Here is a 13,873-nt window from a genome sequence, read left to right on the forward strand (position 1 = left end):
GCAGCGGGAATGGAACCGGGAACGGTACCGGACCGGGATCGGAGAGGGAGCAGAAGAAGGACCGGAACAGGAACGGGAACCGCGGTCGCCCCTCGCAGCTCGGGGGCGCGGGAGGACGCGCTCAGTAGCCAGCGGTGATTTCACCTGTCCCGGTACTCCCGAGGAGAGCCAGCTGCGCTCCCGCGGCGGCCCCGGGCACAGGCCCCGGCCCCGGTCCCGTTCCCAACACCGGAGGGCAACCCCGCGTTGCCCTTTTAAGAGGGGCCCGGTGCCGCCGCGCCCATTGTCGCCGCCGCCGCCGCGGGGCGGGGGGGCCGGGCCGGTGCCGGGGCCGCGCTCTCCGGGGCGGGCGGGATGGGGGGGTGGGGGCACATTCCGCCGCGTTGCCGGGACAGCCGTCGCCGTGGCGACCGGTCCCTGCCGCCGAGCCGCGGTGCGCGCCGCGCAGTTCCCACGGAGCGGCCCGGGCGGCGGCGGCGGCGGCTCCGCTCCCTCCGGGGCGGCGGGAGGGCCGGGATGCGGTGCAGTGTTGTGCTCTCGCCCACCAATATTGCACTCGTCCCGGCCTCCCGCCGCCGCGGGCTGCGCCGGCGGGACCGGCCGGGCGCTGACCCAACCCCGCGACCACCGGGACGACGGCGCGGGACGGAACCGAGAGCACGGCGGGGGCGGGGGGGGGACCCACGGCCCTCTCGAGCCAACGGGAACCCCCAAGGGACCGGGCGCGCAGGGTAGAAAACACTCAAAACTTTATGGCCAGGCGTGGGGCAAGGACCGGAGCGCCCGGGGCAGGCGTGGCGGGAGCCCCGGCACTGCGGGGCCCCGGTACTGGCAGTGCAAAGTCCGCGGGGGGCCGGGAACGGGGCCCGGCCGGGAGGAGCGGCGGGGCCCGGTGCGCCCCCGGGTGCCGTCGGTGGCGGGAGCCCGGAGCGCCACCGGTGCCGCTGGCGGGGGAGGCCCGTGCCGGGCGCGGTCACTCGCGTCCCTCCAGCAGGAACCGGCGGAAGGGCTCGAAGTCGGCAGGGATCGTGTCTGTGGGGAGCAGCGCGGGGGGCGTCAGGAGCCGCCGAGGGGAGCGAGCCCCGGTAAAGCCCCCGGCCCAGGACTGAGCCCGCCGCAGGGGCGAGGAAGGGGATGCTCGGCCGGCCGCCGGGCCGGTGCGGGGGTCCCGGGGGGCCCTGCTCACCGTTGCAGCGGTACTGCAGGTTGGACCAGATGATGTTCTCCTGGGAGAAGCAGAAGACCCCCAGCCGGCCCCCGCGCATCGTGGTGTCGATGATCACACCGGAGTCGGCCACCAGCTGCGGGCCCTCGTACAGACGGACCCTGCCGGGGAACGGGGCCCGACCGGGTCAGCGGGCCCTCACCGGGACCCCTCCGGGGCCAGCTCCGGGATTCCACCGGCACCCCGCCGGTAACCGACCGGGGCAAACATCGGGATCCTACTGAGACTCCATCGGGGCCAGCACCTGGATCCCACTGGGACCACTCCACGACCAGCACCGGGCCCCGGGCATCCCGACCCGGGGACGGTGGCACCGGGCTGGAGCCGGGGCATCCTGCGGGAGACTGGGCCGGGGGCACCGGACCGGCTGGATTCTCGGGCCGGGGCCCCCCGCCGTGGCCGGGCTGAAGCCCCCCGCGCCGCCCCCGGCCCGGCCCCGCCGCCTTTGTCGGGCGCTTTGCATGTGAAAGGCGCCGGCGGGGTCGCCATGGCGACGGGACAATGGCCCCGGGGGCCCGGGGGGCGGAGGGCCCGGCGGCGGAGCCCCCCCGCCGCGGCCGTCCCGGCGGGAGCCTTAAAGGAGAAACGCGGCTGCGGCCCCACCGGGGAGAAACCCTCCCCACGGCCAAAATCCCCACACTGCGGTGGTCTCAGGGGCTGGATCCCCCCACGGCCAAAATCCCCACACTGCGGTGGTCTCAGGGGCTGGATGCTCTCCCCCACGGCCGGTATCCCCTCATTAGGGTGGTCCCAGGAGGCACAAGGCCTCCTCACGGGCATCCTCCTGCCCCTGAGGGGGATCCGCAGGGCAGGACCCTTACTCGTGGTTATCATGAGGGCTGGTTTCTCCCCGGCATCCCCCCACTGGTGTGGTCCTGCTGGGGGTGCACCGTGGTGTCACAGCCCCCTCCCCAGCGGTCCCCACGCCCCCCCTGCTTACCTGATGTAGCCCACCTGGGGCCTGTGTGCCAGCTGCCAGCGGTAGGACGTCTTGTCCCTCCAGCCCACGTTCCGAGGGTCCTTCCAGAGCAGGCGGACGTGGTCGGGCGTGTGGCCCGTGTGCCACAGAGCATTGCGCAGGTGCTCCCCGGGGCCCGTCGAGGATTTCACTGCCTGCAGGTGCATGGGGGCTTCAGGGGGGGCCTCAACAGGGGGGGCCTGACCCAGCCCGTGGGTGGGGCCACCACCCACCTTGAGCTGCAGCCCCGGCTCGGCCACAGCCCGGAAGGGGGTGGCCTGCCAGTAAGTCTGCTCCGTCTGCTTCCACATCACCACGTAGAAGCTGGCGCTGTCCTGGTAGCTGAAGATGAAGCCGGCGTAGTCATCGTCGGTGATGGTGTTGACGTGGAAGGTGCCCTCAAAGTCCACCCCGTTGAAGGCCGTGTAACCTACAGGCAGGAAACGCTGCGGGGAGCCCTCTCTCCCCACGGGGCTCCCAGCCCACCCACCCTTCATCCCTCATCTGTGGGGCAAAGAGCCGGCTCTTATTCCCCTGCACGGTGGGAGTAAGGGGGTGAATATATCTTACCCACAGCCAAACCCGGGTCGCTGTTCATGGTCTGCACGATCTCCATGCCCTGTGGGGGGGACAGCTGGGTGAGGGGCACCTCTGGGCCCCTGAGTGTCCCCTGAGCTCCCACCCTGCAGCGCAGCCCCCAGAAACACGGGGCGCAGCACCCACACCTGGTTGAGCACAACCCAGTTGGGGTCGATCTGGGCGTCCCCCTCGGGGTCAAGGATGACGGTCTGGTAGGCGCGGAAGTCGGTCAGCGTCACCTCGGCGCTCTCGGGGCACACGTCCAGCTGGTCCACCACCGTGTCATTGTCAAAGTCCTCCTCACAGACGTCACCCACACCATTCCCTGGGGACACGTGCTCAGTCAGGGCTGGGCTGAGCCCAGGCAGGTCCTCCTCCCCCTGCCCACCCCGTGCTCACCGTCTGAGTCCTTCTGGTTGGGGTTGGGAATGAGGCGGCAGTTGTCCGGCCCAGGTGCCACATAGTCCGGGATGCCATCATTGTCATCATCGTTGTCACAGTCATCCCCCAGCCCATCGTTGTCCGAGTCCAGCTGGGAGCTGTTGGGGATCTCAGCACAGTTGTCCTTGGTGTCCTGATGCCCATCTCCATCACTGGGAGCAAGAACAAGGTCAGAGCAATGGACAAAACTGGGGATCTCCCCAAAGGCCCCATTGTCCCTCCTGACAGGTCCCTGAACCAGGAGCCCAGTTCTGCCCCCCAGGACACAACTGGGAGGTCACCCCATGGCAGTGCTATCCCCACCTGTCCTCGTTGGTGTCACAGATGTCTCCTACCAGGTCACTGTCCATATCTGTCTGGAGGAGAGCGGAGCCCTAGTTCAGAGCACATCCTGGGGCGAGGAAGAGGAGCCTCTGCTCCCCACTGGGCCAGGCCCCAATCATCCAGGCCCCCAGGCCCAGTCTGGCCCCAGCCATACCTGAGTGGGGTTGCTCATTTCAGGGCAACTGTCACAGGCATCCCCAACACCGTCCTCGTCCCGATCGGTCTGCAGAGGGTTGGGCACCTTGGGGCAGTTGTCCAGCATGTTGGGTATCCCTGCAAGGATGGTGCTGAGTGCATACTCTCCCTTACAGGATACCCTGCCCCCTGGCACAGCCAGGCCAACCCAAGAGCAGCTCACCGTCCCCATCAATGTCATTGTCACAAGCATCCCCCTCGCCGTTGCTGTCTGTGTCCCGCTGGTCATTGTTGGGCACATTGGGGCAGTTGTCACAGGCATCCCCAAAGGAGTCAGTGTCCGAGTTCTGTTGGTCCTTGTTGGGGAAGAGCCGGCAGTTGTCCTGTGGAGAAGAGGATGGGGATGTTGGCAGTGTGGTGGTGGGCAGACAGGAGGCCACAGTCCCACAGTGGTCAGGGCAGACAGACATCGCCAGCACCCTGAGACCATTCCCAAACCACCAGCCTGCTGCTCCCCAGGAGAAGCATCTTGAGGGACTCAGAACTGGGCCAAAACAAGAAACCCTCCTCGAGCCACTGGCATGGCCACCCATCCAGCACAGCCACCTCCACATTCTTGACACCATCACCATCAGCATCGTCATCACACTGGTCCCCAATGCCGTCGTTGTCAGCATCCTCCTGGCCAGAATTGGGCGTCAGGCGGCAGTTGTCCTGCAGGCACAGCCAGCATTAGGGACAGGGAGGAGATGAGGTCTGGAGCACAGCCCTGCTGTGGATCCTGCACCCCCTGGGCCTCCCCTGCAGGAGCCCACCTGCTTGCAGTGCTTGTTGTTGTCGATGCAGGGCAGGGGCTCGTCCGGGTACCCATCCAGGTCTGTGTCTGGCCCACACACGTTGCCATTGCCAGCCCAGCCCACGTTGCACTGAATAAAGAAGAGATCAGGAACTGGAAAGGGCCCTGACAAGACAAATGCTGTTGTGCTGTACCCCCCACACCCTCCTCCTGTCCCTGTCCCCTGCTCACAGCACAGGAGATCTCCCCATTCCTCTCAAACAGGCAGAAGCCATTGATGTCGCAGGGGTTGGAGGTGGGAGTGCTGCAGGACCTCTGGGGGATGCAGCCAGACGTTTGGTTGCCCACAAAGCCCGACTTGCAGGGCCCGCACTTGTAGGAGCCCTGGGGGAGAGAGGACAGGGCTGGGATGAGGGAGCTGAGTGGCCCCAGAGGCAAGGGAGGGAGCGGGACAGCACTGCTCACCAGAGTGTTGGTGCAGATGGAGTTGGGGTCGCAGCCCCCATTGTTCCCATCATTGCATTCATCAATATCCGTGCAAACCTGTGAGTAATGTGGGAGGAATGCTCACCTGGGGCCTGTCCCTGTGGGTAGCTCTGCCCATTCCTCGCCATGAGAAGCTGTCCTCCTCCACAGGCACTGCATCATCCACGCTGTGCTGCACTCCAGGGACCCCACAGGGACCCCACAGTCCCATGGCACTGCACTCACCTGCTTGCTGGCCCTGGCATAGTCCACCCCCACGCCAGAGACGGTGTTGCCTCGATAGCCACGGGGGCAGGGCTCGCAGCGGAACCCCGGGGCTGTGTTGATGCACTTGGAGCCGGGGAAGCAGGGGTTGGCATGGGCACACTGCAACACCAGGAGAGACACAGGCTTCATCCTTGGGCACAGCATCCTGCAGGGTGGCTGCTGCCCCAGGCCATCCCGGGCATTCCCAGAGGAAGCATCCTCTGCACGCAGAGCCCTGGCAGTGCCGGGGCTGCTGGTGCCCCCCAGCCCATGCCCACCTCCTCGATGTCAGCGCAGTGGGTGCCGTTGCCCTCCAGCCCCGGCGGGCAGGGCCCGCAGCGGTACCCAGGGTACTCGTACGTCTCCATGCAGTCCACACCACTGAAGCAGGGGTTGGGGTTGCAGCGGGACCGGTGCTCGTGGAAGCCTGAGGAGAGGAGAGGCAGGTGAAGGGTGAGACAAGGTGGCTCTTTGCCCCCCGAGGTGGGAGCAGAGCCTCGCCAGCACTCACCGCAGACCTGGCACTCCATGATGGTGTTGCGGATCAGAGACATCTCCTTCACCTGCAAGGCAGCAAAGCAGGGAGCATCAGGAGGGTGCTGGCACTGTGCTCTGGGAAAACCCAGCCCAGGGAGTGCCAGCACCCTCTCAGTCCCACCTGGTCCCTGATGTCTTCCCGCAGCTCGGTCAGGAGCCGGTTGAAGAGGGTCAGCTGCGTGACGAGTGCCTTGGTCTGCTCACCTGCCAGCAGCAGAAAGGAAAGGGCAATCCCAGCACAAAATCTCCCAGGGCTGTGGGCCGGGACTGTTCTGCCCATTGGCACTGAGCTAGGAGGATGAGGCAACTGACAGCCCATGCTCACACAGGGCACGTTTCCCTATGGCACACCCCACACCCTCTGATCCCACATGGGGCACTGGGACAGGCTGTGCAGGGATTTCTGCCTCTGAGGAGCCCCAAATGCCTCACACCAGGCAACGAGGGAAGTAGAGCAGGGACTTACCCAGGATGGAGGCCAGCACACTTGTCACTGCAAGGAGAGAGACGAGACATTACCAAATGCCGCTGTCACACCCCAGCAGCGTCACCTCACATGGTCACTACTGGTAAGCACATGGGCAGCACTGTAGCTCCCACCTGTGTGGGGACACTGGGCTGGGAGGGACAGGAACATCCCTCTGTGCTGTCACCCCCCACCGCCTTGTGCCACGACCCACACGCGTGACCCCAAAACCCCCCAAGCCCTTACCTGCACTGTGAATGGACTCATCTCCTTGGAAAGGGCACTCACTCAGGGCCCCTACACGGCTCATGGACCCTCCCAGGATCAGCTTCATTGACTCTACAAACCCCTGATGTGTGTGGGGAGATTCTGTCAGCATGGAGGGCTCTGCCCATCCCCAAGCATGCATTGGCCGGGCTCTCAATCCCCCTGGCACTCACCTGCATCCTCTGGTAAGCCTTCACCCCTGTGCGCACCTCGATGGACTCCACCTCGGCCAGGGGGATCTCCGAGAGCTCGGGCAGCCCCACGCTGGAGTCCATCTGCTTGCAGTCCACGTAGAGCTCCACGCTCAGCGTGTCCCTGCGCAGCCCGCTCAGGCGCACGATGACAGAGTGGCTCTGCCCGTCCGCCACGTGCGCGTGCTGCAGGTTGACCGAGTGCACCTTGTTGTCCTCCCGCAGGTACCTCACCAGGACTGCAGGGGAGCGGGAAGGGGCCGTCAGCTCCCCCCCAGCACCGGCAGCACCCTGGGAGCTGCTCTTCCCTGCAGGAGCTCAGCCAGGGCCTGTCCATCCCCACCCACCTTTGTTAATCTTCCCCACGACGGACACCTCCAGCCATCGGGTGTTGTCCTTCTTGGAGTAGAGGCCGAAGAGGGTCCCCCCCTGCTTGGGGGGCAGGCGGAAGGTGGACAGGAGGTACACGTCGTTGACAGTCAGGAGCTCCATGCGGATCTTGTGGGCCACGCTGGCCATCTGCCGAGCCTCGCTCACCAGCAGCAGGTCGATGACTGCGGGACACGAGCACCGGGGTCGCCACTGCACCGGCAGCCGCAGCTCCGGTGCCCGGTGCGGTCAGAGCCGGGGTGGGTGGGGGTGTCCCTGGACCGCCGGGCTCTGGGGGGACCAGGGAAGCCCGGGGGGCTCCGGGGCCGCCCCCGCGCGGTGGCGCTCCAGGACCGGCCGCGCCTCCTAACGGGACCCGCGGAGCCCCCGCACCGGCGGGACCGGCAGAGTCCCGGCCCGGAGCCCGCCCCGCTCCTGGGGCTTCCCTGCATCCCGCTCCGCGGAGCTCCCGGCGGGCCAGCCCCAGTAAGGGGCGATCGGACCGGGAGACACCGGAGGGACGGTCGGGGCTCCGGTACCGGCTCGGGGCGCTTAGGGGGGAGCGCGGACAGCTCGGTCCCGCTGCCGCACGGGTGCCCTCCTGCTCCGTGCAGACGCACCGGGCAGTCCGAGAGGGGCTGCGACGCCGGGGTCAGCCCCCGCCTCGCACTCCCCCGCGGCCCCGAGCCAGCACCGGAGCCGGCGGCCACCCAGCGCCCCGGGGTGAACCTTCCAGCGTCCCCGGTGGCCCCAGCCCCGCTCCCCCGGGGCGAGCAGAGCCGCTGTCAGCGGCCGTGGGACGGGGTCTGCCGCCGCCGACCCCCGAGTGTCGCCCGTCCCGCCGCCCCTTCGGGGCCGCCCCGCCGCCTCCCCGAGCCCCTCCGGTACCTTGCAGCTCCTGACGCGCCGCGGCGGCGGCGCCCAGCAGGAGCAGCGCCAGGAGCGCGGGGCTCCCCGGTGCCCCCATGGTGCCGCCGGTGCCGCCGGTGCGGAGCGGAGCGCGGCGGGGCGGGGTGGCGCACGGGGGAGGGGCCGGCGGGGCCGGCGAGGAGGAAACAAAGAGCCGTCAATCACCGGGCGCATCCCGGGGACACCGGCGGGCCACCGGCCGCGGCTCCAGCCCCGGAGAGGGGCACCGTGCCGGCGCAGCGCACTGGGCCCGGGGCTTCGGAGACCCCCCCGGCACTGCCGGCCCCGGGGCAGCCCCCGTTCACAGCGCCGGTTCACCGGGAGGTCAGGCGAGGGGGCTGGGGCCGCCCCAGCAGAGCCGGAGCATCCCGGCCCGGGAGAGCGGGACCGGCCGCGGGGCCGCTTGTGCGGGGGTGCCCCGCGCCGCGGAGCCCCCGGGCCCGGCAGAGCCTCGGGGCCGCTCCGCACCGCCGGGGGATGCTCGGGCCGCGGAGCCGCTCCCGCGGAGCTCCGGCCAAGGCGGGCGGGCGGCCCGCGGCGTCCCGGCCGTGTTTACAGCTGTTTCCCCCGGTACCATAACAACCGACCGAGCCCGGCCCCGGGACTGCCGCAGCCCCGCGCCCCCGGCCCGGCTCCGCGCCAGCGATCCCGCGTAACGAGGGGGTGCGGGCGATGGAGGGGGGTGGTCCCAAGCCGCACACGGGGCGTTTTCCCTCCGCCGCTGCCAGCGGGCTCCCGGCCCGGCTGCTGTCCGTGGAGAACTGCGGGAGGGTGCGGGGCCGAGCAGGGTGAGCAGTGCGGGCCCACGCGGGGAGATGCGGGGTGCAGCAGGAGTGTGCGGTGCGGAAGCGAGAAGCGTGAGCAGGATGGAGCTGAGCTGAGCCGTGCGAGGCAATGTGGGGCTCTGCGGGGAGATGTGGGGCTGAGCAGGACGGAGCAGTGTAGAGCTGAGCGGTGCGGGGCAGTGCAGAGAGATGCGGGACGCGGCGGGACTGTGCGGTGCGGGGCACTGCAGCGTGAGCAGTGTGGAGCTGAGCTGAGCCGTGCGGGGACAGGCAGGGCACGGCAGGGCTGTGACACGGTGCGGGACACAGGAGAGCTGTGATCACGGTGCGGGGCTGAGCAGCGTGGAGCTGAGCGGTGCGGGGCAATGCAGAGAGATGCGGGGCACGGCAGGGCTGTGAGCACGGTGCGGGACTCGGCAGGGCTGTGATCACGGTGCGGAACACGGCAGGGCTGTGATCACGGTGCGGGGCACGGCAGGGCTGTGATCACGGTGCGGGACACGGCAGGGCTGTGAGCACGGTGCGGGGCACGGCAGGGCTGTGATTACGGTGCGGGGCACGGCAGGGCTGTGAGCACGGTGCGGGACACGGCAGGGCTGTGAGCACGGTGCGGGGCAATGCAGAGAGATGCGGGGCACGGCAGGGCTGTGAGCACGGTGCGGGGCAATGCAGAGAGATGCGGGGCACGGCAGGGCTGTGAGCACGGTGCGGGACACGGCAGGGCTGTGACACAGTGTGGGGCACGGCAGGGCTGTGAGCACGGTGCGGGACACGGCAGGGCTGTGACACAGTGTGGGGCACGGCAGGGCTGTGATCACGGTGCGGGGCACGGCAGGGCTGTGACACAGTGTGGGGCACGGCAGGGCTGTGATCACGGTGCGGGGCACGGCAGGGCTGTGATCACGGTGCGGGACACGGCAGGGCTGTGATCACGGTGCGGGGCACGGCAGGGCTGTGATCACGGTGCGGGGCACGGCAGGGCTGTGATCACGGTGCGGGACACGGCAGGGCTGTGATCACGGTGCGGGGCCCAGCGGTGTGGAGCTGAGCTGAGCCGTGCGGTGCGGAGCGGGACGCGGGTTCTGCCGCAAGGACCCTGCAGACCCCCACCACCACCATTCCCAGCCCGGACCCCGCCCGGCTCCGCTCCATCGCGGGGACCCCCGGTCGGTGCCGCCCCGCGGCGGGGGCGGGCGGGGCCGCCCGTCCGGTTCCGGGTCGGCGGAAGATGGCGGCGCCCATGGAGCTGTTCTGCTGGGCCGGGGGCTGGGGGCTGCCCTCGGTGGATCCCGACTGCCTGGCTGTGCTGGTGAGCGCCGGGGCCGGCACGGGGGTGGGCCGGGGTCCCGCGGGCACAGCCCCGCTCTATCCCTCCGTCCGTCCCTCCCGCAGACCTACGCGCGGTTCACGGGGGCGCCGCTGAAGGTGCACCGGGTCACCAGCCCCTGGAGGAGCCCCTCCGGTAAGGGCCCCGCCGAGGATACCGGCACCACCACCGGGACCCCCACCCCATGGCAGCCCCGTGATCCCCTTGTCTCCACTCCCCATCCCTGCACGCCTTACGCCTCCCACCCCATTACAGCCTCCCAGCCCGTCTTATCCCTCCTGTGGCCCCACACCGCTGATCCCCTGCCCTATTGCACCCTCTTATCCCACTGCAGCTCTCTTCCCCTATGGCCTCTCCTCCCCACGTGGCACCATCCTATCCTATTGCACCCCCTGTACCTCATCACACCCCCTGTCCCGTTACCACCATTACCATCTCATTGCACCCCTTGCCCCATCACACCCTCCCACCCCATAGCATCTCTCATGTCCTGTGGCCCCACACCGCTGATCCCCTGCCCTATTGCACCCTCTTGTCCCACTGCACCTTTCTTCCCCTATGGCCTCTCCTCCCCACGTGGCACCATCCTACTCTATTGCACCCCCTGTAGCTCATCACACCCCCTGTCCCATTACCACCATTACCATCTCATTGCACCATCACACCCTCCCACCCCATAGCATCCCTCATCTCCCGTGCCCCTGACTGCACCCTCACACCCTCTTATCTCATTGTACCCCATTGTCATGTGTCCCCCACCACTGCACTCCCCTCTATCCTGTTCCAACTCCATCTTCTCATCACCATGCCTGTTCCATCACACCCTCTCTTGCCCTATTGCACCCTCATGCCCCACCACATCCCCTGTCCCATTGCACCACCCCATCCCATTGCGACTCCTGTCCCATTGAATGCCCTTATTGCACCCCCCACCTCATTGCACCCCCCCTTTGTTCTGTTCTCCCATGCATCACTGCACTCTTATGCCCCATTGCTGCCCCTGTCCCATCGTTCCCCATTACACCCCCTGTCCATCCCCACCACACCCCTCTTGTCCTGGAACGTTCCCCATTTCCCATCACACAGCTTCTGCCTCCTCCCCTGCACTGCTCTGTCCCCACCTCACCTTACACCCCTGCACTGCCTCGTGCCCCATCCAGGCATGGATGTCCACCCCCCATTGCAGTTCCCTGCACCCCTCCCCTGCTCAGGGCATGGTGACTGCAGCCCCCACTGATTCCCCCTGCCCGCAGGGCACCTGCCCGCGCTGAGGACACGGGACGAGGGCACCATCTCCAAGCCTCAGCAGATCATAACCCACCTCAGGAAACAGGTACAGAGGGGCTTGGGGAACCCCCTGCCCTGGGCTGGGCTGCTGGGTGCTGGAGCCCCTCAGGGAGGAGGGGACTCTGTTGTGTCACCCACAGGTGGGATTTGGGGTATCCCATGGGATCAAACTGGCATTTTCTCTGCAGAAATACAATGCTGACTATGACCTGTCAGCCACACAGAGCGCGGACACGCTGGCCTTCGTGTCCCTGCTGGAGGAGAAGCTGCTGCCAGTACTGGTGAGGCTGCAGGGAAGGGGGGCTTGCTGGGGATGGGGTCTGCTCTCTGGAGCTGTGCAAGCAGGCTTGGATGTGCCCAGCTGCCAGCAGCAGCATCCTGGCAGCCTGGCATGGCAGGGATGGGCGTTTGGGGGTGGCAGCCGTGGGTTGTGCAGCCCAGGCTGAGGTTTGCCCTTGACCCCTGGTGGTCTCCAAGGGTGGCTGTGCCAGGCAGGGGCTCTGGTGTGCCAGCAGCTCTGCCGTGGCCAGGCTGTGGATTGTTCTCCACCATAGATCCACACCTTCTGGGTGGATGCCAAGAACTACGTGGAGCACACGCGGAAGTGGTACGCAGAAACCATCCCCTTCCCCCTCAACTTCTTCCTGCCCAACGCCATGCACAAGCGGCACCTGGAGCGGCTGCAGCTCATCTGGGGGGATGACTACATGGAGGATGAGGAGAAGCTGGAGAAGGAGGTGAGGGATGGGGTCTGGGCACAGTGGGTCCTCACAGGGAAATCCCTGTGAGGCTGTCCTGGGGTGACTGTATGATGCTCGTATCCCCATTTGTCTGTTTAGCCCAGAAATAAGCTTTGCACCTTTAAGATTGGCTCTGAAAAAATCCAAACTGGGGTGTGGGTTCCCCCCTCCTGCTCCCCTGAGCTCTGTGGTGGTACCTGGGCAGGTGACAACCCTCTGTCCTCCTCCTGCAGCTCTACCGGGAAGCTCGGGAATGCCTGACACTCCTCTCCCAGCGCCTTGGCTCCCAGAAGTTTTTTTTTGGAGACTCGTAAGTGGCCAGAGGGGGGAGAGGAAGGGGCCTGAGAGCCCCCACACCCCAGCATGGCTGAGGCCCCGTGGTCTGCAGGGGAGCTGCAGCCACTTTGAGGGCAGAACAGGCTCGTAGGGGACAGGGCACTGTCCCAGGGAGGGAGAGCCACGTGCTGTCCTCTAGGGGTGCTGGGGCTGGCGGTGTCTGGTGGCTCTGGGTGGCTTTGGGTGGGGACAGTGGCCCAGACAGGGCTCTCTGTGCCCCAGGCCAGCTTCCCTCGACGCCTTGGTCTTCAGCCGCCTGGCGCCGCTCCTGAAGGCGAAGCTGCCCAACGGGAAACTGCAGCAGCACCTGAAGTCCCTGCAGAACCTGTGCAACTACTGCACCTCTATCCTCAGCCTTTACTTCCCCTGGGACGGAGGTGAGAGCCATCCCCCGCCTCAGCCTGCAACCTGTCCCCCCCAGGCGCTTCCCTCACTCTCAGGGTGACCCTTCCCACCCACACCCCTGCTCTGCCCCTGCAGGTGACCCCCTGAGCGGTGCCCCTCGGGCTGCAGGCACGGACAGCAGTGAGGCAGAGGAGGACCCCCACAAACGGCGCAAGCAGCTGCTGTCAGTGCTGGTGGGGCTGGCGGCCATGCTGGGCTACGCCTTCCTCAGCGGCATCGTCTCCATCCAGCGCGGCAGCGTGGGGCCGGCCGGCCGGCAGCCCATCGCCATGGAGGAGGAGGAAGAGGAGGAGGAGGAGTGAGGAAGAGCTGTGTGACTGTTCCTTCCCAGCCCCTGGAACTGACTGTTTTTACTCTGGAAGCCTGGCAGCATTGCTGCTCTGCTCTGTGTCCCACCAGGAACCACAGCCCTCTCCGTGGGAGCGTCCCTGCCTCACCAATAAACCTCCCTCTCTCCACCCGCACCCTCTCGTACTCCCAGCACCCCCAAGGCACTTCCCAGTTTCCCCAGTTGCCCAGGCTGGAGTTTTGCAGCAGGCACCAATGTGTCCTGCCTGTGGCTCTGCCCCTCCCTCCAGCCTTGGGTCTTGCTGAGGTCCCAGAGGGGGGACCTAAAAGCATCTGTGGCATCTGAGCAGTGTCTCTGTCCCTTCTCCAACAGCTGTGGGGCTGAGCCCCACATCTCCCTGCATCATTCCCCTGTGACAGCACTCAGGGTAGTGCAGACAGCAGCTCTGCAGGGCTGGTACCGCCCCTCCGCGCTGCTGCCAGCCCAGCAGCACAGCCGAGACACAAAACCAGAGCCAAGGGCAGCCGAGGCTGCTCGTCAGGACACGTCCCCAGCCCAGGAGCTCTCCCCGCTGCCAGCGGGACACCCGGAGCCCCGCTCCAGCAGCCGGGATCCCTCCAGCGCTGACATCTGTTTGCATTCCAGCACGCCTGCCAGCGCCGGGGAGCTCCTGCAGCTGGCACAGCTGGGAGCGCATGGCGCGGGCTGGGAGCGGGGTCGGGGGGCGGCCACCTGGGCTCCGTCTGCCCCCGCGGTCCCCTGGGCCACCGGGCGT

General features: G+C 67.4%; 2 protein-coding genes across 2 annotated transcripts; one reads left to right on the forward strand and one right to left on the reverse strand.

Moving 5' to 3' along the window:
- Nucleotides 1-732: 732 nt before the first annotated feature.
- On the reverse strand, nucleotides 733-7,989 carry LOC118696098 (thrombospondin-3). Its single transcript, XM_036398040.1, has 23 exons — nucleotides 7,909-7,989; nucleotides 6,999-7,205; nucleotides 6,634-6,890; nucleotides 6,440-6,542; nucleotides 6,194-6,220; nucleotides 5,849-5,931; nucleotides 5,702-5,753; nucleotides 5,469-5,617; nucleotides 5,170-5,310; nucleotides 4,924-5,001; nucleotides 4,690-4,842; nucleotides 4,478-4,588; nucleotides 4,269-4,376; nucleotides 3,886-4,045; nucleotides 3,682-3,800; nucleotides 3,507-3,559; nucleotides 3,162-3,355; nucleotides 2,909-3,087; nucleotides 2,754-2,802; nucleotides 2,417-2,613; nucleotides 2,166-2,338; nucleotides 1,187-1,326; nucleotides 733-1,032 (listed from the first exon to the last, which is right to left on the reverse strand). The coding sequence occupies exons 1-23, from the start codon at nucleotides 7,985-7,987 to the stop codon at nucleotides 974-976; spliced, it is 2,871 nt and encodes a 956-aa protein (XP_036253933.1). The 5' UTR covers nucleotides 7,988-7,989; the 3' UTR covers nucleotides 733-973.
- A 1,496-nt stretch (nucleotides 7,990-9,485) lies between these two features.
- Nucleotides 9,486-13,267, forward strand: LOC118696100 (metaxin-1-like). The gene is made up of 8 exons (XM_036398042.2): nucleotides 9,486-10,023; nucleotides 10,107-10,176; nucleotides 11,295-11,374; nucleotides 11,517-11,609; nucleotides 11,883-12,065; nucleotides 12,302-12,378; nucleotides 12,627-12,781; nucleotides 12,885-13,267. Exons 1-8 carry the CDS (start codon nucleotides 9,943-9,945, stop codon nucleotides 13,109-13,111), a joined length of 966 nt encoding a protein of 321 aa, XP_036253935.1. The 5' UTR covers nucleotides 9,486-9,942; the 3' UTR covers nucleotides 13,112-13,267.
- Nucleotides 13,268-13,873: the final 606 nt, after the last annotated feature.

The sequence above is a fragment of the Molothrus ater genome, chromosome 29 (genome assembly GCF_012460135.2).
Source record: "Molothrus ater isolate BHLD 08-10-18 breed brown headed cowbird chromosome 29, BPBGC_Mater_1.1, whole genome shotgun sequence".
Lineage (NCBI taxonomy): Eukaryota > Metazoa > Chordata > Aves > Passeriformes > Icteridae > Molothrus > Molothrus ater.

Coding starts and splice junctions, on each gene's coding strand:
- LOC118696098 (XM_036398040.1), bottom strand. CDS start 7,987: ATGGGGGCACCGGGGAGCCCCGCGCTCCTGGCGCTGCTCCTGCTGGGC. Junction 6,543..6,633: donor AGGCTTACCAGAGGATGCAG/GTGAGTGCCAGG, acceptor CACACACATCAG/GGGTTTGTAGAGTCAATGAA. Junction 5,754..5,848: donor GGGAAGACATCAGGGACCAG/GTGGGACTGAGA, acceptor GCTGCCTTGCAG/GTGAAGGAGATGTCTCTGAT.
- LOC118696100 (XM_036398042.2), top strand. CDS start 9,943: ATGGCGGCGCCCATGGAGCTGTTCTGCTGGGCCGGGGGCTGGGGGCTG. Junction 10,177..11,294: donor CCCCTGGAGGAGCCCCTCCG/GTAAGGGCCCCG, acceptor CCCTGCCCGCAG/GGCACCTGCCCGCGCTGAGG. Junction 11,610..11,882: donor AGAAGCTGCTGCCAGTACTG/GTGAGGCTGCAG, acceptor TCTCCACCATAG/ATCCACACCTTCTGGGTGGA.